The sequence below is a fragment of the Puma concolor genome, chromosome B3, assembly GCF_028749965.1.
Source record: "Puma concolor isolate L17-30 chromosome B3, mPumCon1.1.hap2, whole genome shotgun sequence".
NCBI classification, from domain to species: domain Eukaryota; kingdom Metazoa; phylum Chordata; class Mammalia; order Carnivora; family Felidae; genus Puma; species Puma concolor.
Window position 1 is genome coordinate 79,665,029 of NC_141672.1, and position 24,292 is coordinate 79,689,320.

A 24,292-nucleotide genomic window follows, 5' to 3' on the forward strand; every position below is an offset into this window, starting at 1 on the left:
AAATAGCTAAAGTCTAGGAGACAGGGTTCAGTACTCAGTGCCAGGTACCAGGGTTAGAATCTGTGGGCCAGTGAGTAAGAACAGAGACCCAAGAGACTTAACACTAACTCCCTCTCTGCTAATCTGAACAGGTGACAGGGATTCACCATGTTATTAGGTGAGGTGTATACTTCTTCCCGGTTTCGTTCTGTCCCACTATGTTTCCTTTTCCCTTCTGTCACTAACTATTTAAAAGTCTGCCGCTCTCCAGATTAGCGACTCTGGATATTAATTAGGAGGAAATGGAATGTTCGTAGGCATGGAGATTTGTCTGTTCCCAAACATTTCATAGAGGTCCCACAACATTTTTCCCTGAGCTAATTACCAGTCAGGATAGCTCCTCCAATTCCTTAGCTTCATGTTTGGGTTCTAGGTTCTCAAGAATGGCTTGGAGAGATGGCATATAGCCACGGTAATGTTAATTAGAATGAGCTATTATCCTATGTGGACAAAGAGAACTTTTGTATCTTCTACCCTCTATGTTTCGAAGGTGACAATTTGGCCCTGCTATTTTATGTTATGTTATGTTATGTTATGTTATGTTATGTTATGTTATGTTATGTTATGTTATGTTATTCTGTTTTTGTTTTTGTTTTTGTTTTGTTTGGGTTTGTTTGGGTTTGGGTTTGGTTTGGTGTTGTCTCATTCACTCTGTAAACAGCTTAAGGATAATGATCACTTGAGAGTTAGTATGTGTTTAGGTATTCATGTAAAATGTGCTTAACGAATACGTAGGACGAATTGAGTTTTGCTAAGCCTGGCTATTATTGTGGAATACAGCGCTGAGCAGTAAACCTTAGTAACTGGTTGCAAGTGTTGAGTCACGTGAAGAATATGACCCAGCTTCTCTTCAGTCATGTCTTACCTCTTCACCCCTCACCACACTTCAGTGGTGGTGGCCATCCTGGCCTTTCTTCTGCTTCTCAAATGGCCAAACTCCCTTCTATCTTGAGGCCTCTGCTCATGTTGTTTCTCTGGGGACATGTTGCCCTGCCAGACTCATTCCAGGTGTCCTCAAAAACCAGAATTGGGAAAGTTTAAAAAAGAAAACCAAGAGGAAGAAGTTCAGACTCCCTTTCACAGGTTCTGTGTCGCCTACATGAGTTGACCTCAGTAAAAGCAGTTGGCTTATAGTCTCTTCTCTTCAGCTTGGGTATTACTAGTGCTTGCTAGAGCTGCTCAGCTGAAGATTTTATGGAGAATATTATGTTTCTGAGAAATGAATTTGACTAGGAAAATCCTTATGTGATTTTCAAAAGAGGCTTTATAGAATCTTACAAATGAGAATAGAAGCAGGAGGAAGAGCTGTCAGCAGTTAAAAGGTGTGAGTTTGGATTTTATACTAAGATGTGAATTAGTACCAGAGAGATGGTTTCAGTGAACTGAGGTACAGTAAGAAAATAATCAGACAAATCAAAGATAAGACAATAGGAAGACTTCTTAATTCTTCACTTATGAGACTCTGGCATACATTTAGCAGGTAAACAACAAATTGAAAGCAATCTCATATTCCTGATAGAAATGAGCTTTCAGACATTTTCTCCAGCAAACCCCAAACGGTGTCCTCTGAGGGTGTGCTTTGAGCCATCTGTTCCATCGTCGGATTGCAGCCTTTGGTGCTTTTGATTATTTGACATTAACCTTGATGGAGAACTCTTCATTGCAAGAAGAAAACTTGGGCAGATTAAGGTAGAAAATAACCATGTTTGAGAGACATAAGTAATAATAAGGGTAGATTGATTTTCAAAAAAGTACTCAGTATAGAGACAGGAAAATGAAACAATAAGGAGCCACGGATGATAGGCCACGGAATTCAGGCAAGGATTGACTCTGGTAGGAGACCACATTGCTGAGTTTCAAAGTGAGCTTTGGAGAGTACTGTAGTACTAGTGGGATTGTGCTTTTTTCTGTATTACTGCACTGAAGTGTGTGTGTGTGTGTGTGTGTGTGTGTGTGTGTGTGTATGTGTACCTAAGCATCATTCTACAGGTGTCAGGCTATTTTCCAGGTAATGACAGTTTGGCGTTGGCCTCGTTCTTCTTTCTCATCTCTCTCCGGAAGTGAATTGTGTGTCACTATAAGATTACTGATGGCATTAGTGGGCAGTCTACTTGAGGTATTAATCATGGAACCTTTGATTATTTGTATGATGGTTTTTGCTAACTTTTGGGTGTCAGAAAGGCTATAAATAAAGTACAAATAAGTGGACTTAATCTTTTTTCCCCTTAAGTTTATTTATTTTGACAAAGCATAGGAGGGGCAGAAAAAGGGAAAGAGAGAGAATCCCAACCAGGCTCTACACTGTTAGCACTGAGCCTGACGTGGGGCCTGAACTCGTGAACTTTGAGATCATGGCTTGAGCCGAAAGCAAGTGTTGGATGCTTGACCGACTGAACCACTCAGGCATCCCTGGGCTGAATATGTTAAGTAAATCAACACCATAAGCATATTATTATGTGTATATAGGCATCAAACAAGAAAGGGACAGCGCAAACCCTTCTAAAGGTTTAGGGAAGGAATTTAACCCTCCTTTTGTGTGTGTGTGTGTGTGTGTGTGTGTGTGTGTTTTGTGTAGCCCCTTCCTGACTTGTTCAACTCCAGATCTGAGAGCCAGAAGAGCAGGGAGCGTGTCTTATATATTTATATTATTAACACCCAATAGTGTTTGGCACATAGTTGTGCTGAAAATTGTATGAAAGAATGAAAGAGTTACTAAGTAAGTGAATTGTTACTCTTGAAGTTGAAGAAGTTACTAAATAAATGAATTGTTACTCCAAAAGTTGTTAACTTCACATATGCCCATTTCCCCTGAGAAAGGTAGTAAACTATTTCGGTAAAATTCTTACATTATGCCGGAAACTAGAAATTTATCCTACACTTACCTCAGACCAGAATTGGAGAAAAAAGCTGAAAGGCATGTATTCTCTAAAGTTAATTTTAACTACAATTTGAGAAGTTTGGATGTTACAAGCATTTCACTGAAATAGAGACAACTCACACTTCAGTGAGCACAATCACTACCCTAGAAATTGACCCTTACTAACTACCCCTTGAGTAGGACCTTCTGATAATTTGTCAGAGAGGGTACAGTTGACCCTTGACCATCACAGGGTTTGGGTGCCAACCCCCCGTGCAGCTAAAGGTCCGTGTATAACATTTGACTCCCCTCCCCAATTTAACTACTACTGGCTACTGTTGACTGGAAGCCTTACTGATTATGTAAACCACTGATTAATACATATTCTATGTTATATATATTATATATCATATATACTTACAGTACAGTAAGCTAGAGAAAAGAACATGTCAAGAAAGTCATGAGAAAATATTTACAGTATTGTATTTATTGAAAAAAATCATATAAATGAACATGTGCAGTTCAAAACTGTGTTATTCAAAGTCAACTGTGCTTGCTTCCCCATCCCATCTCATTCTCTTTCTCTTCAAACCCCTGATTCTCATCTGGGCCAACAGCCACCTGGGAAGAAATCAATTATCCCACATTCCTTGTAGCTTAATAAAACAATATGCTACTGCCAAAAGAGAAATAAGTGGAAATGTTCTGTGGTGGTTTCTGGGAAAACATAACTGACAGATGGTGCATGCCTTTTGCCCGTTTTTCTTCAAGTCTTCTTGGATCTTGCTGTCTGGAATTTTAATGGGATAGCGGAGACCTGGTAATCATCTTAAATCATGGCGAGAAGAGTCTTCATAGGAATGGCAGAGCAATGAACTGGAAGGAACCTGGGCCACCATGCCAGCATTTGACTGCCTAAGTGTTAACTTCATTTGGTTGATAGAGATATAACTTCTTACCTTGTTTAAGCCATAAATTCGTAGGTCTTCATTATACACAGCCAGACCTAATCCTAAGGGACGCACTATTTTACTACAGGTCATTGTAACATCTTAAGATTCCATTGTTTGGCTGAGGATTGGTCCTTCATTTCTCTTATTTATTCTGTCTTGTCTAATCATTTGCTTCCGTCTTGGAATTCTGTGCCAGGGTTTGATGTTGGCCTTGTTTCAGAAAATAATTGATCTTGAGGTGCCTAGGTGGCTCAGTCAGTTGAGCATCCAACTCTTGATTTCAGCTCAGGTCATGATCTCATGGTTCGTGGGTTCTAGACCTGCATCAGGCTCTGTGCTGACAGTGTGGAGCCTGCTTGGAATTCTCTCCCTCTCTCTCTGCCTGTCCCCATTCCCACACTCTCTAAACAAACAAACAAACAAACAAACTTAAAAAAAAAAGAATTGATCTGAGAGATTTTACGAGATTGTCTACAATGGTACAGGGTTAATACAGAATATTCACCAACTATTTTGTGGAAAACAGCTAGATTCTAAATTCCAGAATGTCAGCATCATCCTTCTCTCATAAAGCCTAGAACCCTCTTAGTGTACTTGAGTGTATTTGGCTTTTCCTTCAACATAATCCATGCAGATGGAAAAGCCACATTTTAGGGGCATTGGAAAGATAGGCACATCTTACTATGTAGTGCTCAATGTGGATATTTGATGCTCAGGGGCTTTTGGGGCCCCACATCTGGTGAGAAACCTAATTATAGGTCACTGTTGAGCAGGAGGAGAGATTTTTCTTACCTCTCCTGTTATTTTGGCTCAGCCTAACTTTTTTATTAATCACTGTAGTGGCTTGTATAATATTTCTCACAAAGAGTTAGCTGTTGCTTTGTTTTGGGTAAATATCAAAGTGTTTGACATCTACATCTAGAAAAGCTCATCCATGGAAGCTAGACACTGGGTGGCAAAGATTTTTTTATGTCCTTTAAGCTAAACTGTGGGTCATCTCTGGTGTGATCTGTGTCAGCCTGTGGATTTAGGATCCACCTTGACTTCCCAAATATCTCATAGATGAGAATAGAGAAATTCAGAGAGAGAAAAAGGGTATATTTCATTTTCCTATAGCAGCCATCGTGATGACTATTTGGACTTACTCTCTTTCTATGAAGATTGTGAACTTGTCAGCCTATGGAGTTCATTTGTGAGTTCCCAGAGACCTATGTCCTGGTCAAGGGCATATTCTCAGGGCTGTATGGCAAATGTGATCACGATAAGAGCCAGGAAAATGGGGCTGAAAGGGTAAGCTTATAATCCAAAACTGTGTTATCTATGACTAGATGGTAAGCTTTTTGAAAGCATATTAATATGGTACTGTGGAATTCTAACAAGTGTAGTGTCCGCTTTGTTACTGATTCTAACACTTGTGTTAGACCAATTTGGGAAGGAAGGCAGAGTGAGAATCCTGGGTATTGTAAATACAGTGACGGACTTGCTCATCACCTTTATTTCTCCAATGCTATCATTAGCAGAATACTACCATTACCAGAGTTCTGTGAAACTCTTTTATTTTTAAAAGTCGTATTGTGGTTATTTAAAGGAACCCCTGAAGTAATCCCTTTCCTAAAGTGAAGAATTATTTACTTTTGAGTTTGAATTTTCATATCTTCCAACATGTCAGCTTGTCTAATGTTAGTATATCAAATGTCATAAATATGTGTTACCTGTTTTTGTTCTAGGAAACTCAGACAGCCAAGAAGCCTAGTGGAAATAATTTTATTAATTATAGGTGTAATAACAAATGGTAGGACTCAAGAGGTGTTGGTGTTCAGCCATTAACTGACCATCTGGCTTTGGTTAGACCACTGAGCCTGTCTAGACCTAAGGTTTCTCTATTCTTCTACAAAGGGAGGGTTATAATGAATGACACCTATGGTTCCGTGGTCCCAGCCTATGAGATCTATGCATATTTTGTCTTAAATGCGTTCTGAGAAGGTCTTCGCCCTCAAGAAATTTTAGCTTTTTTTTTTTTTTTTTTTTTTAGATTTCCTTCTTTGTGGCTAGTGGCTAGGTTCCAAAAGTAACATGTGCTTGTTGTTTACAAAGGAAAATTCAACTGGAAAATGTATTATGCAGAAAGGAAAGTCTCCTTCAATCCCATCCTCTGAGAGAGAATCATTCTTAAAATAGGTATATAATTATCTTGGCTTATTTCTATGCATATATTAGTATTTTTGTGATATATACACATGTGTATATAGCATGCGTGCATATGCATATTGCATGCATATATATCTTATTTATGCTGTACTAAAACTTGATTTTTTCAGGTAGCAGTTGAAATAATATCTTTGCACGTCAGTACATATAGTTACCTTCTTTTTTTAATTGAGGTGTGATTGACATGTAATACTATGTTAGCTTTAAGTTGTATACCATAATGATTCAACATTTGCATGTATTGTAAAATGATACCCACAAATCTACTTAACATCTGTTACATAGTTACAATTTTCTTTTCTTGTGATGAGAACTTTTAAGATCTACTCTCAGTAACTTTCAATTATGCAATACAGTAGGATTAACCATAGTCATCATGCTGTACGTTACATAAGCTACCTTATTTTTCAAATGCCTCGTACAGTGTCACTAACTGAATATTGGAGGCACACCAAAATCATATTTTGGCCAAATGGTCAAGTGGTACGTCATATTTAGATGAAACTAAAGCTAAATATCACTGTCATAGAATGGATGTCTGGAATACAAAAAAAAAAAAAAATCTGAAAACTTAACAGAACTTGAAATTTTTTAATAAAAGTTTATAGTAGTCAGATTTAATTTTGACAATATATATTCTCCTTTTTCCCCAATACCTGGCGTTGGATTATTCCTGCGGTCACTATAATATACTACACAGAGTATAGTACCGCTGATATTAATGTTGCCCCTCGTCAACTAACCTTGTCCTCTCCAATAATAACTAGGCAATAGACTAGGTAAAGACTTACAACCTCATTAACCACTGGCCTTGGAGATTTGTGTGATGATCATGAGTTTAATGGAAGGAATCTCAGAAATTGAAGCATTGTGCACTGCCGGAAACATACTCTCTCGATGTTTTTAGGAGCATACTTAAGATTGCTGCCAACACATATATCCAACTTTTTAATATTTTTGTTGCCTCATACAATTAGTTATTTGAAAAAAATCTGTCATTAACTTTGGCTCTAAAATTGTGGCAGTAAATTAATGTGGTTGACTTTCAAGATGTAACAGAATTGTTTCAATATCACGTGTATCTGTATCTTGGCTTTCCTTACATATACACCAGCTTCCCCATGATGTCTGTGATAGAATGATACGAGACTTCTTATATGTTAGAAAAATGTGAATTCTCAAAGTATATCAGTTTCGTTTAAATATGCCCCCTGCCTTATTTAGCAAATTCTAGTGAATAAATCATGTTCTTAATAAGCTATCATTGGATTTAGCAGGCCTGTGATTTTGGCATTCTTATCAAAGTAGAATATTAGGGGGTTTTTGTTGCTCAAGCAGCCTGTGTAACAGGTACCGGCTCTTCCTCCATCTTTGGCTGAAGAAGAAGAAGAAGAAGAAGAAGAAGAAGAAGAAGAAGAAGGGGAAGGGGAGGAGGAGGAAGAGGAAGAAGAAGAAGAGGAAGAAGAGGAAGAGGAAGAAGAAGAAGAGAAGGAAGAAGAAGAAGAGAAGGAAGAAGAAGAAGGAAGAAGACGAAGACGAAGAAGAAGAAGAAGAAGAAGAAGAAGAAGAAGAAGGGGAAGGGGAGGAGGAGGAAGAGGAAGAAGAGGAAGAAGAAGAAGAAGAAGAAGAAGAAGAAGAAGAAGAAGAGGAAGAAGAGGAAGAGGAAGAGGAAGAGGAAGAAGAAGAGAAGGAAGAAGAAGAAGGAAGAAGAAGAAGAAGAAGAAGAAGAAGAAGAAGAAGAAGAACAAGAAGAAGAACAAGAAGAAGAACAAGAAGAGGAAAGGGAGGAGGAGGAAGAGGAAGAAGAAGAAGAGGAAGAAGAGGAAGAAGAAGAAGAGAAGGAAGAAGAAGAAGAAGAAGAAGAAGAAGAAGAAGAAGAAGAAGAAAGAAAGTACAGCACTCCTTTTATGCTTTCTAGTTCTGTCCATTACACTGTGCCTTAATTACCATCTGAACATACAGTGTGACCGAAACTTTGAACGCTTGCAGCTCTTAAGACACCCATGTTTGTTCATTGTCAACCACAGTTAGCTGTCACTGTTCATTGGTTTCTACTCTATACTTCTCCATCTGGACTCACCATGTGAGTGTGAGAGACCAGGAACTCTTCCAACAAGAGAGTAAAGCAGGAGCAGGATTGAATAGATTGTTAAGGAACTGTGCTGTTTGTTTGAGAGAGTGTGAGCAGGGGAGGGGCCGAGGGGCCAGGGTTGGGGGGGGGGGAGGTAGAGGAGGGAGAGAGAGAGAGAGAGAGAGAGAGAGAGAGAGAGAGAGAATATCAATCTGAAGCAGGCTCCATACCTAGCGAAGAGCTGGACATGGGGCTTGGTCCCACAAATCGTGAGATCGTGGCCTGAGCCGAAACGTAGAGTCAGACGCTCAACTGCCGTTTTATTTAAAGTAGGTCTACATGTCCAAATGTCTGATGCACAGGGTAGAGGAGTAGCACATTTGGTACTATCACCATTGTTTTTGTGCATGTTGCAGTATAATTGAGGAAGAAGAATTTCGGTAACACCTTTTCCAGAAGCACTCTTGAAATGCTAAGATTCATGATTTCCACAAGTCTGGATACTCTTTCACCTTCAGTGACAGGATCAGAGGGGTTGGCATTCTTTCGTAGGCATTTGAACAAGCTTATTTTTTAATGGTGGCCTCTCTGTGATTTATTATAATTTTAATTTTTTTTTCAACATTTATTTATTTTTTGGGACAGAGAGAGACAGAGCATGAATGGGTGAGGGGCAGAGAGAGAGGGAGACACAGAATCGGAAACAGGCTCCAGGCTCTGGCCATCAGCCCAGAGCCCGACAGCGGGGCTCGAACTCACGGACCGCGAGATCGTGACCTGAGCTGAAGTCGGACGCTTAACCGACTGCGCCACCCAGGCGCCCCTAATTTAAACATGTGTTATGAATATGATACATGCTAGCAAAAGGTCAGCAATGACATCCACCAAATCATCATGATTCATATAAAATGTACATTTTTTATGTGTACATTTTATATGAATCATGATGATTTGGTGGATGTCATTGTGATTTTGTAGATGTTCCTATTCTTAAAATGTTTACATTGGGGCGCCTGGGTGGCGCAGTCGGTTAAGCGTCCGACTTCAGCTCAGGTCACGATCTCGCGGTCCGTGAGTTCGAGCCCCGTGTCAGGCTCTGGGCTGATGGCCCAGAGCCTGGAGCCTGCTTCCGATTCTGTGTCTCCCTCTCTCTCTGCCCCTCCCCCGTTCATGCTCTGTCTCTCTCTGTCCCAAAAATAAATAAACGTTGAAAAAAAAATTAAAAAAAAAATGTTTACATTGCTCAATTATAAAATCCATGTCTGATAAGTGAAATATCTTAACCTCTGTGGATCTTTTTAGGGTTTTACCCCCCCTCCCCCCGTCACCTTAGTTTTTTGTTACCTTGGTCTCCTCTCCTGATATGCTTGATGGTTTTTAATGAACTCTGGACACTGGTTATGAAAAATAGTAGAGATAATTTTAGGCTATTGATAATGTCATTTTCCTCCAAAAAGGATTTACTTTTGCTTCTTATGGGCAGAATCAGAGACTGAGATGATTTATAGCTTTGCCTTAGACTGTGGGAGGTCTGGCTTATTCCTACTTCATCCCCACCATTACTCCTCCTCCTTCTCCTTCTCCTCCTTCTCCTTCTCCTCCTCCTCCTCCTCCTTCTCCCCCTCCCCCTCCCCCTCCCTCTCCCCCTCCCTCTCCCCCTCCCTCTCCCCCTCCCTCTCCCCCCCTCTCCCCCCCTCTCCCCCCCTCTCCCCCTCCCTCTCCCCCTCCCCTTCCTCCTTCTCCTCCTTCTCCTTCTCCTCCTTCTCCTTCTCCTCCTTCTCCTTCTCTTCCTCCCCCTCCTCCTCCCCCTCCTCCTTCTTCCTTTTAATGTTTATTTATTTATTTTTGAGAGAAAGCATGCAAATGGTGGAGGGGAGAGAATCCCAAGCAGGCTCCATGCACAGAGCCTGATGGGGTTCAATCTCACAACTGTGACCTGAGTCAAAATAAAAAGCTGGACACTCAACCAACTGAGCCACCCAGGTGCCCCCCAACTCCCACTTCTAAGATGTACTCATCAGGGCTCCCATGTGAATGTCTTGGGTTTTCCAAGATTCTTCTTCATCCTTGGAGCCTGAATTCCAATTTTTGTCTGCCCTGTACCTTGAAACTAGCAAAAGCTCTCTGCATTCTCTGGTTGTTACTTTATGCTCAGTTCTTCAGTTTCTCAGGACCACCTGTGGGAATGAATAAATGCCTCAAAGGGAAAAGCAGTTCTAAATGTCAGGCTTATCTCCTTAGCTTCTCTTCTTTCTGAGACCTTTATCACTTGTGTGCTAAGTGGCTCTTTTTGGCCTAGTGTTCCTAAGCTGTTCTCAGTAAGAGGATTGGTTTACATCAAGCTATTTAGCCATTGTTGGAACCTTACCTGTATTTGAAAGTGAATATTCAAATATTAGACAGTGTAGCATGCCTTGTTTGTATTACTGTTACCTTGCGCTGGTTATATATTATTCTATGCAGTCATAGCATCATTTATAATGATTATAGCATTATTTATAATAGCATTATTATATAGCATTATTATATATTATATAGCATTATTTATAATATAGAAGTTCAGGAATGCCAAAAATAACACTGAATATGGCATTCAGATATTTGGTCAAGTTTTAAAAATCTACCAGATAGATTTTTAATTTATTCATGTATGTGTATATATATAATTATATATATAATATATATATATTTATATATATTAGCAAATGGTATTTCTTATTTTCACTCCTTTTCCTCTTTTTCTACTAGGTGGTTTATTCTGGTTGATTTGCAGAAGCTCTTTGTATATAAGAGATATTAACCCTTTGCTTATGTGTGCTATAAATGTTTATCATTAGCAAATACTGCTACATTTCAGATTTATTGAGGTTTTTGGTGGCCTTCTTATAGCTCTTTTTAAAAACTAATGTCGCACAGATACTATAGAGTACACAGATACAATCATAATATATATGTGCACATACTCATATCTATATATACATAAAAAACCTTATTATATCATTCAGATCCATTATTGTCATAATTTTTGAGGGATCAAATTGATTTGCCGATGACTAAGAGTATTAACTTTACCCCTTCTAAATTTTTTTTTTTTTCAACGTTTATTTATTTTTTTGGGACAGAGAGAGACAGAGCATGAACGGGGGAGGGGCAGAGAGAGAGGGAGACACAGAATGGGAAACAGGCTCCAGGCTCTGAGCCATCAGCCCAGAGCCCGACGCGGGGCTCGAACTCACGGACCGCAAGATCGTGACCTGGCTGAAGTCGGACGCTTAACCGACTGCGCCACCCAGGCGCCCCAACTTTACCCCTTCTAATAGTGGTGTTCTTGGTCCTTTTTGCTTTTAATTTGATCTTGCCAAATGTTCGTATTTCTGACCCATGTGTTTTGGAAATGATGGGGGTAGTATAGGGTCTGATTTTATCTTTGTCTCTTTAATTTTGAATTCTTCACTTCCTTTTTCCTCTTTTAATTTAGAAGAATGGATTCTATGGTTAAGTCACCTGAGAGGTATCACAAAAGAGTATAAATATGATATGAATGGGTAGAAGTGTGTGGGTCTTCTAGACAAGGGGGGAGGATTGAAAAAGAAAGAGCCTAGGATAGAATATGAAGTATGTTTGGAACGTGAAAAGAAGTCAACTCGAGCAGAAAGTCTGAAGAAATAGGAAGCAAACATGGGTTATTGAGGGAGGATCACATTTTGGAGAATCCTGAAAGCTAGGGAGAGAAAGAATTCTTCATGTGTAAATTAGATGTTCTTAATGCAGATAACCAAATAAGTATGCATTTACAAAATAAGCCCTGTGTCAAAGCTTGCTGTCCAGGATCATCTTTCACGCTTGTTTATGTTGATCTTACGTGTTCATTTTCCTTTATTCCACGAGCTCAGAGCAGCGCACCAGGATTCACATGAACTAATTTTGTGCACCTTCTTTGAGTTTTACTTTGCATTTGACATTCTAACCAGGTGAGTTTTAGAGTGATGGCTGAGGACGGTCACCTCACCTGAGAGAGATAGTAAAAGTCTGTCATATCGTGGGTAATTCTAGAACTTCTTTCCTTCAATTCGCTTCTTCTGCCTTTTCAGCTGCACCTGCTCCCCAAATCATAAATCTCTGTTTCCTTGCATACAGTAAGCAGATGAGATGAAAATGTGCTAAATACGAGTAGATGGCCATGTCTGCAGGCCTGAACTATTTTGTTGCCTCTCGAGTAGCATGGAGATGGTGGCTTACTGAGAATTGGGTGAAACGGTGAATGATGGCGCCCACAATATTTTCAAGGGCACAGATTGCTGTGTAAGGATGTGGAAGCCAAGAACTTCGACTGAATGATGTCGCCGAATTCAGGACAGTTAGCTCTTCAGAAGTGGCAATTTTATGCCAGAGGGGAGATATAGAGAACTGAGCCTTTTCCTTTGGCTTTTGCATAAAATTGTGGGTTTTTTTTCTTCTATCTCTAGGGGACTCATTCTCTCAGTTCCGCTTTGTCGAGGAGAAGGAGTGGGATGGTGAAGCGTCGTGTCCAAAACAGGTAAGATGGTTTGTCTCGAATGCGGGTTGGCTCTGCTCAAGGCTGGAGACTAACATCCTTACATTATTGTTGAGATAGAGTCTCCGTGTAGAAAAGAGTAGTCATTCATGTACAATTTAGTCTCCGTTACAGAAACCGTTCAGAAAATGTCTGGGAAGCTTAAATTATACAGGTCTTTGAAGCTAGAGTTCACCTTTACACCTGGCCATCTGTGTGAATTCCTCACATAGACTGGGCTGCAAGGTAGTGAGTTTATAGTCATGATTTTTGTGTGGATTGCTCTGCCGTTGGGCCTCTCTTCTTTCCCTTTCTGTGAAACTTCCCCTTGGAGTTGAAAAGTAATTTTTTCCCCCTCATACTGCTTTTGGTATCAGGTGAAAAAAAATCCTCAAGTTTATAGCTTTAGATAACTCTTTATCTGTAATTAGAAGAATAAAGCTATAAAAATAAGGACAAATATCACAGAAGCCTTTCAGTGAATCCAGAAAGGCCAACCACTTCATTCGCTTTGTGTTCGTGCCATACTTCCATCCCAAGGAGTTTCGATTCTTTTCCAAGTGGGATTTGACTGATTGTTTCCATATGAGAGATGACAGGTGTTCTTACCCTTTTACAAAGCGCAGAGAATGAGTGGTGGCTTGTCATGGGCTCCCTGACTCCATGGCTAGGGCATACTGTCTGATACAATGATTAGACAATCTGTCCACAGCTTCAGGCAGGTGGCTGAATAGCAGACCTGAAGCCCAAGGGTCGGGCACCCTCCTCCCCATTCTGCTATTAGCTCCGCACACACACACACTGTAAGTGGTTCATTTTACCCCTGGACTGGTGTGATGTCTACTTGTTTGGGATGAGCACTGATTTACCACACTGTGCGGCGGGGGGTGTTACTTACAAAGTGACTGCCTGTCACTTTACATAGGGCATGTATTACCCCATGGAGAAAGTAGGGAATTAAAAATATTGTCTGCTTGAGTCTGTGTGGTCAGATGCCTGAGGTGCAGTTTAGCATTCTAGGACAAATTGCAAACAGATAACCTCTCACATTTCAACTCCTTTTGGGCCGTGTTGACTCTCAGAGAAGGTTTCAGTTATCCCGAGCGTTTCAAATAATCCTAAAGTTCTTCATTCATCAGAACACTGAGAACTTGCTCTTTACTAGATATTTTATTAGATGCAGCCTGTTCAAAGATGAACCAGAGACCATGCTCGTGCATTGCCCGTAGCACGGTGGCTGACCTAAAGTAGATGATCAGCAAATATTTTTGTAATGAATGAAAAAGCGTGACATAAAATAAGTGGGGTCATCAGTGAATGAAGATAATACTGTGGGGACCACTTTGGGCTGGCAGGGATGGAGAGCAGCACCCGGGGAAGGAGATCGTTTGCTGCGGCGTCTCGGCAGAGGAGTGTGATTCTGGGGGGTCCTGTCAAGGGAGGAGAGCTGAAAGACCGGCTGTGCTGAGAGTCAGAATGTCATTGGGGTGCAGTGTTCCCAGAGGAGGGGGCTTCAGGGGTTGTCCTGGGCCAGTTAGTACCAGCAGTTTGATCTTCATTTTCTTCTGGGGGGATGTTTAGCATGTGGGTAAGAGCACAGACCTTGGAGAGACATGCCTGAAGGTGGGTGTATCTTAGTTCTAGGACTTGGGCTGACTTGTTTCCTTCTCTTGTGTTCTCATCTGTAAAATGGAACTAATAATAGGATATAACTTGGGGTTATAATGTTGGTTTATTTCTATCATCTTCTGCCTTTTTCTAAAAGGTCATTTGTAATCATCACCTGATATATATGTAATTTTTTGTTTGTTGATAGAATTCGGCATTTTATGTGGACTGTGAGTCATTGGTTCGCGCCCTTCAAGAACTGCCTCTCTCGCTCCGACTCAATGTCGCTGCTGAATTGGTCCAGGTAAAAACCCCGATAGCATCTTCCAGCCAGTGTGGGTTAGGGCAGCAGAAGAAAAAAACAAGTGAAAAATATCCCTCTGCAGAATGTCTCACAGTGAGCTTTTCCTTTCGTAAATCTGAGGGTTTTGCATTAAGGTAGCATTTTGAAAAGTTTTAAGGGAGAATGAAGTAATTTTTAGAGTTCTTTTCTTTTCTTTCTTTCTTTTTTTTTTTTTTTAACATTTTACATTTGAAACATTTTGAAGGATCAAAGGTAATGGAACTGAATGAAATGTAAAAAGATAAAGTCTAGCTGCTATTTTACTCACAAACTTATATGCCAGACTCTTTGTTAGCACTAAGGGGTGATCAGACAGACATGGTTCCTGCTCTTTGGAGCTTAATCTGTTGGGAAATTGGAGTATCAATCAAGTGACCCAATTGTGTTAAGTCCTACGAAGGAGAAGCCTAGTGTGCTGTGAGCATACATAATAACGAACCCGATCTACGTTGGTGTGCTTAAGAATGCCTTTCCTGCAGGAGTGTCCGATTAGCTGAGATCCAAAGTAGAACAACGTCTGAGTTGAAATTTAAAGAAGAGTGACCCAACCGGATCTACCTTGGCAATACTGCTCATAACGATAATAGCAAGGGCCATTCTGGCTGCAGGGTAGTGGAGAGTAGACTAGGGGAATAGGCAGAAGTGTCTGGTAAATGTGTGCATGCAGGCACGTGGCGGAGGAGAGTGGAGGAGGGGAAGCAAAACAGGAGGCCGCTGCACGGGTCCCGTGGGATCCCTCTGTGATCGTGTTGCTGGGGCTAGGGTGATGATGGTGGAGGTGACAGAGAGCTTGACTTTACTTTTGAGCACCTGTGGGTAAAACTGGCAGGACTTGGTCAAGTACTAGAAATGGAGAGCAAGTGAAGAATTTTTCTAGGCTTTCCATCTTGTGCACCTAGGCGGTGGGGCAGCATCAGGAAAGGCAAGGTTGGGACATTACGGGTTTGTGCCTCTGAGATAGCAAAGTGCCAACAGTAGTTGGATAGAGAAATTGATGGTGCAGAATTAAGGGCTCAAAACATAAATGTAGGAGACACCAGCGTAAGACAGCAGTTGAATAATGAACTGAGACGAGGAGGCCCAGTGGACGGACGAGACTACAGGAACTTGAAAATGTTAATTGTGGCTCCACTGAATTATTTAAAAAGCGAAACCCTGAGCAGTCCTAATTGTAAATAGAATCCCGGCAACTAAAATGATCAGCTTCATTCTGCACCTGAATGTGATGCTACGCTGGAGCAGATGCACAAATTGGTTACCCACGCGGGTTGAATTCAGGGCTGGAGGACAGTTAAGGGCAGGGCAGAGAAGTAGAGAGGACGGCATTTGCCTCTAAGAGGGAATCGCCATAGAGCTTTAGAAGTGTTTGGGGTTTTCTTACGGATTGGGAAACCACTGCTGTCTCTGCTGGGTGTCCAGAGATGTTCCAAGTCCCGCCATGCATCGTTGGGTCCCCCAGAATGAGAAATGGTTGTTAGCACTACACATCAGGGTAGCACTGAGATGAAGGTGATGGTGCCTCAGGACTTAGGGAGAAACAGGAAGCGCTGTGAGCATTTGAAAGTGAGGATGTCGTATCAGTGGCAGGCCTTAGAAGAAAGGTATAAAACAATCACAGGAACTTTGAAAACCCGGGTCCTAGTTTTAAATCTCACCCCCACCCCACCCAGTGATGTAGAGCAAACTGTGTTTGCACATTTGAATAACTGGGGGAGTTAAAAAAGCAACACCAGACACCCAGTCCAGAACAAATTCAATGACTCCAGGATTATAATGAAAGACCACATCCCAGCTTTATCTTGCACACTGAGAATGATGGATGAATATTTATGTGTCAAGCCATACTGCTCTGAAAGCCCTGAGGGGTCATTAGCAAGCTGGATCTGCTCAGAATGCTTAAATGCAGGGACAGGTCTTCCAACAGTAGTTGAACCTCATTCTCCATCTACCCACCCTGCTGCCATGCTGGTCACCCCATGCCTCCCCGCCTCCCCACCAGAAAAGAGCTTCTCAGTCTTCACTCCACATTACAGTCCCCTGAAGAGTTAACTTTTGTTAAGTCATTACAGAAAAGTGCACGCATAAGTATATATAACCGTGGAGTCTGCATCCAGAGCAAGAATCAGGATATTGCCAGCACCCCAGAAGCCACCCCTCCCTCGAGTCACTACTGCCCTAAAAACTACTATCCTGATTCCTAATACTAAAGATCAGTTTTGCCCATTTTTGTACTTTTGACGAATGTAATCAAGTATGTTTTCTTTCCTGTCTGGCATTTTTTACTCAAATGTTAGCAAGCGTCCCTCTTACCTTGGGGAGCTTCTCCCTTCACCTTTCTTATTCACACATTGGCTGATTGCTTCTAGGTGCCTTTTACAGATGTTTATGTCCTCACAGATGGAAGTATACATACATTCATATAGACCTGTGGTGCTGCCAGCTCTCAGGGCAGTTATAGAAAGACATGGCCCTTTTGATTTCAACTCTGAGTTCACACACAGTGGAGATGGGACAGAGGGGGAGGCCCAGCCCTGTTGTGTTTCAGTGAGGTCTCCCATGTTTTAGCCCCCATCAGTAAGGAAGGGTGCTGGGGCAGGGCCTGAATTCGAGACCCTTTGTGGACTTGCTGTCTGGATAGAATTAGCCATTGCCCAAAGTTTGGCTTCCTTTGTTTTTGCTTAAGCAAATGTGGCAGGACTCAAGATTTTTTTAACTCTTTATGCTTCTCTTTCAGACCACTCTTCCTTTAGAGCTTCCTCAGGTGAAACCAAAGAGAAATGATGAAGGCAAGGGACGAGGGATGCAGTTAAAAGGGCCCTTGGGGCCTGGAGGAAGGGGGTCTGCTGAGCTGAAGTCTGTTGCTGCTGGCTGCCCCATGTACCTGGGTAAAGATAGCCCAGGTCCCACAAAGGGTTCCCGGGAACCCACTGGCCCACTGCAGTCAGCAGCAGGCCCCTTGGAGGAAGAGTTAGATCTGCTGCTGAGTTTAGATGCACCTATAAAAGAGGGAGAGAACATCTTACCAGACCAGACATCTCAGGACCGAGGATCTGAGAAAGATGGGGAGGTGGCCCCAGAAGAAAAAGGTATGGCTTCCATTTGATTCCCTATCCCTCTTCCTGTTTTTCTGCAAACAGCCCCACCTGTGTCCCATCCATACACATCTCCATCAGCGTCTGACATCGATCTGCTGTGGTCCATGGACATCTATTTCTGTGCTCACATCCCCACTTCCCCCTGAGCTGACCTTTCTGACACCCTTCCTCCCACTCGATACACCCGGCTTCCAAAGGTGCTACCTGCCTGATTGCAATATTAAACCCGGGGCTGCAGATTGAACTCGAGCTATAAAAAGGCATTAAGCTTCTCCTGGTCCTCAGCTGTGCATCAGCAGGCCTTTTAATCGACTATCTGAACAGGCCAGTTAACCAACTCTCCAGACTTCTTGCTTGCTGTTTCGATCTTATTTTTTACAAAAGAGCACTCCCTCCCTTGTGTGCGCTCTGCGAGACAGTGGCCCATCTGATAGGGAGAGGCCGAGGGTGACTGCTGCATTCACACACTGCCTTGGAGAACCTTTGAAGACTTTCCAGGAGTGCTACAATAGTCAAAACTGAGCTGTTGGTCTTTTTTAAGAAACTAGTGAACGGTAAAAGGCAACTTCAGAATAACTAGAGGGGCAAATCTCTACCCCATTTATTGTGAGGATATTACTGTAACTGATTGAATAACAGAACGTTTCCCCTTGTTATAAGCAAACAGGTAGGGCTGACTTCTGTCATGGAACAAGCTCCAAGGCAGCCTCAACCCTCACTCTGGGGACCAACGTGTAGTTGTTAACACTGCTTTTATTTCCCCAGCTCCTGCAGAGCCCTCTGTGGTGGAAGAAAAGAACGTGGAACCGGAGCAAGCAAGTACATCAAAAACTGTTACCGAGGAAGAGCTCGAAGACTGGTTGGACAGCATGATTTCCTAACGTATAGAAAGAAAAATGAAAAAAAGTGCCTGAAGCAAATTTTGGTGGCCTTGTCAGCAAGGGCGGGCCCAAGGCTGTCCTTCCAGAACAGCTGGTTTACAAGCATGCCCCACGCCAGTGCGTTCTGTCAACGCTTGCCGCGGTACAGCCTACCTCTGTGTTCCACAACATGAGACTATACCTTTAAGAGGCTCCTTGCATTTGTTCTCTGGCTTAGTGATCTAGTAGATCCCTTAAGGGCAGGGGATGTTAGGGCTCTTGTTTCCAGCCTCCTTCCTTTCAATGTTTACGGCAGAGCAGGTGCTGCTGATAGACACAAGCAACAAGGCATGCATTTGGCCCAAATAAATGAATGCTAGTGTATGGACTTCCTTTCTTTCCTGGGTGGGGTTTTAGGCCATTTGTGTCGTGTCCCTTTTCCCAGCTGTCACAGTGCGGCTGCGGAGTCAGTGGCAAGAGGTGCAATGCAAGACGCCAACGCCAGAGAGTGGGGTGTATTACTTTATTGCAGTGGGCACTTCCTTTTATTTAAGGAGATTCACCTAAACACAGCAGCTCCACTACTTACAAGGGGACCAGAAAGCAGTACTCAATTTGGCATAAGATTGAACTTTTTCTGAATTTTCAGTACAGTACTTCTAATAACAGCAGTTGACAAGCTGTTACTGGAAAAAAAAATTATATGAATAACCTTCAAGTGCAGTTTCATAAAGACAGAAGATCACAACTAATTAATGGAACTATGTCCATCTGGGACATAAACATAAAAAATTTGCATAGCTATATCTAAAGAGATTTTTAAGGCACTTAATCGATATTTCAGTGTCGACAAAGTGTGTTTTTTTTTTCTATTTCTGTAACTGCTTAAAGCTTTTCAAGCTGATTCTGAATACATTCACTAGCAAGTACCATGGGAGAAATTTGCAGTTAAAATGATGTTTTTTGTAGTTCAGATCATGAGTCACTAGTGGATACTGTCATGTGACATTCAAGTGCGTAAAATTTCAGGTACAGTGCATTGAAGACTTCATATTTCTAGTCCTTTCCTCAATGACTGCCATTGTGACAAACTAGTTCCATTACAACTGAAAAACTTGAAGGTATTCAATTATAGTTTCCTTGCTTCTTTGCCCTCTTTTAACATTTTGAGAGGTTGTCTCCCACAGGGCTATGTCCATTAGGCACAAAAAGCCAAATCAATTCCAAGATCTCACATATTTTTAACAAACACTTTCTCATAAGGGAGGCATTTAGAATATGTCACATTTCAATTATTTTGCAGAACTGTAAAAGGATTTATTCCACTGGAAGTGGTCCAGAACTGTGGAGTTTCTTTCTGATTTATCCAAGCTGATCTTCATATTGTTTCCGAAAGCAGTCACCAGCTGGGAAGAAATCCCAACACCTTTCTTGGTACATCTTCCAGACATAAGATTCCTGAAACAATGGGAACAAAGGGTACTTCTTTTGAAACCACAGTAAGCTAAAACCTGCGTTGTTTTTACTCTGTAGGTATCCCTTTGGAAATAGTGAGGGGGTTTCATTTATATGAGGCCCAACTAGAACCTTCTTCCTTGCTCTGTACCCAGCCTAGACTATTTTGAGAGCAAAAAGTCATTCCCTACCTGACTCCTCCTTCCTTTCCCCGCAAAACTCAAAACACTGAACACCATGCAATGATTGCCAGTAAATTGCTTAAAGATCTAGAAATAAGCTCATTCTATGCCACTGGTACTTGGTAGTAGGCAGAATAATGCACAATGAGGGGACAGTGAGTGCTAGCTCGGGCAGACACCTGGGGCACTGAAGGCAGATCCAGAACCAAGTGCCTCACAAGTGTGTGAGCTGTGAAGTTTTCCTACAACCCTGATGATGTTGGGATACTTGATAACCTACCTTCTCTTCCCTTGTTCTCTATCTTTGCATTTCTTTCTCCTACTTAGTCACAGAATCCCTTTTGACACATACTTTCACTCATACTATCCACACCTCCACATTCCCTGCGCCACCCACACATGAGGTGGTTATCTTTCTCAGGCTGTCTCTCACACCATTTTACTCTCTTTGTTAAGCCGCCCACTCAGCTTCTCCTTGTCTTTTTCTCTGTAATGTTCTCCCCACCTCCAGCTATTCTACTCTGAAGCAGTAACCATAAGGGTTTAGAAAATGTCAGTGTTAGCTGGGAAGGATAACCAGAAAGTCTTTAGGAATAGATGGGAGTTGCCTTAGGATGTGGGGTTTCTCAGGTCACAAAGAGATGGCGGAATAACACAGAGGAAGAACGCATGTGAGACACTAAGGGAATCATCCGTCTACTTCAGACATTGGATGCTCTGGTGAGTCTCAAGGCTTCTGAAAAGGAAACTCAATGCAGGGCTATGATTTTTTTTTTTTAAATCAAAAAATTATTTTATTGTTTCTTCTGTTTTAAGCTCATGCCATTTTCTTTTTGTTGTTATTACAAAAGCAATTTAAATCATGACCGAAAGTCAGAAAACGTAGCCAAACAAAAAAACCAACACTCATAACCCACCAGCCAGAGAGACAAGCATTGCTAACACTTCTGTGACAAGACTTTCAGACCATTTTCCTCACTGGCTATGAGTTCAGGTAGCGGGGGAAGAGTGGTGTTTTGTCACATGTTTTCTAATCCAATGTAATATATTTAGTCAATCTAATTCTAAGTGCAGAAAACTCTAGACTGCAGGGCTATGATTCTTAAGATATTTTATTTCTCACCTGACCCGTGTGTTCTGTTTCATCTTTGTTAATCAGATACATCAGGAAGAACCTGGAACAAGAGAAAAAAGGTGTAAGTGAGAAAAAGACATTACTTTGGTTACTCTTTTTGTGAGGAGAAATTCTTTTGTCCCTAAACCTTGAGCTAAGACAACTTATGAGGAAGCATTTTGGCTATCTTTTTAAAAAGCCCTAAACAACCAAATGGTGACTAAAACGCTCTTAATAGGTGAACACAGAACTGAAATTACGTGTGTGTGTCTCCAGGATAGGTCATGGAAAAGGTGGGAAGTATTTAACCTCCTTAAGTTGCTGCGACTCTTCCAGAAATAGTTTTGTTTGTATTATGGATACCAGAGAAAAGTCCACGTAGTCTCACTTGTTCTAACTGTGATGGGTCTGAGGTTTGGGTCTGTTTTTCTGGAACACACAAGTATCAATGGAGGCGGGGGCTGATCATTCAGCTCACATTGCATGATCTCAGAGACCACTTCCAAACAAGCCAGTCTCTTGCCCTCTGAGTATAGGACTGTGAGGCTGGAGGTGGGGAGAACCCGAGCCCCAGATTTCACATCCTTTGGGGTGTCCTTAGGGTTATAGCTTCAGAAGCTATGAACAGATTTGGTTCCTTCCTCCCTCTTCCTTGATCAGACTAAGAAGAAGGTATGGCCAGTAGCTTTATGAGGTCTGATACCCAGGCATGTAGGACATTACTCCTTTCCTCGCACATTTATTTGACAAAGCACTGTTTTTAGGGGGAGTTTCAAACATGAATAAGGGGGTTCTCTCAAGTTTGCTGCTAGAGCTGCACAGAGCCAGAAGGGACATTGTTACAATACATAGTGCTCTGGGAAGACGTACAAGTGGGCCACATAGCACCATTTGACATTCCTCTATTCACGAGTCCTCACAAATGCTCCCCTTTTATAGAAGGACATCCATCCCAGTCACCTCCATTGAGACGAAAACTCTCTTACTGAGAATTAACAATCATGAATACTCACGACTTGAAGGGTATGCTAAAGTTTTTTTAGTTTTTGTTCTCGTTAGGATTTTTTTAAATTTGTGTTTTCGTCTTGAACTCACATTCTAGGGGGAAAAAAAAATAGGTCTTTGCTACTTCTCTTTAACAATAACACCTTTCCCAAAGGCTAGGGCTGTTCCATCCTAAGGAGAGGTTAGTTTTTCCTCAACAATAAAATGTTGACTCAGGGGGAAGAGTTAAGCCAGGGAGCTGCTTTTTTTCTTTTCTTGAACATGATCACGGAGAGAAACTGTATTGTCAGGTACTCTATATTCTCTAAGGTACGGGATTCGTAGACAGTGCATGGCACACAACAGGCTCTGAATAACTTGTTCTTGAGTGAATGCTCTACCTCAGAACAAGTACATACTTACTGGAGCTTCCAGGGGGCCAAGCTCTAGGTGCTGGGACACCCACACCCACAACTATCCCATGCTTGCAGAGCTTGTATGTTCAAGGAGAGGACGGGCAGGGTGAGGCCTGCAAACTGACCATGGAATCCGGCAACACACAGGGCGCCAACCGCCCTGATGGAGGCCCCTGTGGTGTGTTGGGGAGGAAGGCCTGACCAGAATGGGATCACCGGAGAATGGGAAGAGAAAAAACGGAGGCGGTAAACACAGACATTTTAAGTTTTGCTTAAAAGGAAAGACAGAAGCAGGGCAATAATAGCTGGAAGTAAAAGTAGAGTGGTAGCCTTTTTGCTTTGTTTAGGATTTTCAAAGAGAACGCATGTATGGTGATAGGGAAAGTCCGGTAGAGAAAGAGAAATGGCTGTAGTGATGTACGGGGTCTGATCCTGGGTGGAGGGGCTGACCGTGGCTATCAGTAGGAACGGCCCACAGCCCCCATCTGTCAACACCTGGGAGAGGCAGAGAATAGGGACAAAGGTGCAGGCTCTTGGGGGCTCCTTGAAATTTTTTCCTAATCACCTCTCCTTTTTTAGAGGAATAGGCAGAAATGGCACCCACAGAGGTGACACTGAGGACACAACTGTTTATTTTAATCTGCCACTCCTTCCCCCGGCCACTGGCCCCTCCATTGACCAAGGGTACTCACAAATAGTTGGCTAAGTTGTGCTCCTGTAAGGTGTGTGTTTCAAAACCATGAGGGGTCGTGTCAAAGTAATCATTGCCAATCCCGCAGATGAAACATTTAGTCTAAGAAGAATAAGAGAAGCAGTGAAGGCATTAGCAAACATGACATTACAGGTGGGTGGAAAGAAAGGGGTGATGATCTCTGACTGAACTGATAACCAACGAAGGATACTTCTCTCCTTAATGTGTCGGGCTATTAGTTGTCTACTTCACAGGGTCCCATACCTAGCTCCTTGCTAGCTGAGGATGCTTGCTCCTGCCCAAGCAGGGGACGTGGTGAAGGCACCAGGGTGGCAGGCTGGGGATGGATAGGGTAGGGTGCAGAGCAGAGAGGGTGGCACAGAAGAAATGCCCAGAGCTGCCATTGGTAATTTGCCTAAAATTTGTCTGGCCCTTGGTAATAGCAGACCCTATTATTTAAAAAGTCCCTTTACGGGGCACCTGGGTGGCCCGGTTGAGGGTCCGGCTTCGACTCAGGTCATGATCGTGTGGTTTGTGAGTTCAAGCCCCACATTGGGCTCACTGCTGTCAGCTCAGAGCCCACTTCGGATCCTCTGTCCCCTCTTTCTGCCCCTCCCCATCTTGCGCTCTCTCAAAAATAAAGGTTTTTTTTTTTTTTTTTTTTTTAATGTTTTACTATAAGCTACAAAAATAGAGTTGGAACTAGTCGAACATTACCTCCATATCTTCTCGCACCTGTTCCTGCTGGTCTCTTAGCTCTCCGAAAGCATCAATAATAAGACCTGGTATTTTAAATACAAAGACAGATAAAGTGTTGAGAATACTCTGTTTAGTGGCTCAGGGCAGTGGTTCAATTGTTGAGGCCACAGTGTTTTGAAAAAA

General features: G+C 42.1%; 2 protein-coding genes across 2 annotated transcripts in view; one reads left to right on the forward strand and one right to left on the reverse strand.

Annotated features, from left to right (window-relative positions):
- AVEN (apoptosis and caspase activation inhibitor) overlaps positions 1 to 18,956 on the forward strand; it is a 211,455-nt gene extending 192,499 nt beyond the window's left edge. The window contains exons 4-7 of the mRNA XM_086708546.1: positions 12,595 to 12,665; positions 14,479 to 14,574; positions 17,348 to 17,699; positions 18,474 to 18,956. Of these exons, the coding sequence (XP_086564672.1) occupies positions 12,595 to 12,665; positions 14,479 to 14,574; positions 17,348 to 17,699; positions 18,474 to 18,589 (635 nt within the window). The 3' untranslated portion in view covers positions 18,590 to 18,956. The remainder of the gene's footprint in view (positions 1 to 12,594; positions 12,666 to 14,478; positions 14,575 to 17,347; positions 17,700 to 18,473) is intronic.
- A 121-nt stretch (positions 18,957 to 19,077) lies between these two features.
- RYR3 (ryanodine receptor 3) overlaps positions 19,078 to 24,292 on the reverse strand; it is a 530,733-nt gene continuing 525,518 nt past the window's right edge. Inside the window, 4 exon segments of the mRNA XM_086710284.1 lie at positions 19,078 to 20,026; positions 21,329 to 21,380; positions 23,412 to 23,512; positions 24,128 to 24,192. Coding sequence (XP_086566410.1) covers positions 19,931 to 20,026; positions 21,329 to 21,380; positions 23,412 to 23,512; positions 24,128 to 24,192 — 314 coding nt within the window. The 3' untranslated portion in view covers positions 19,078 to 19,930.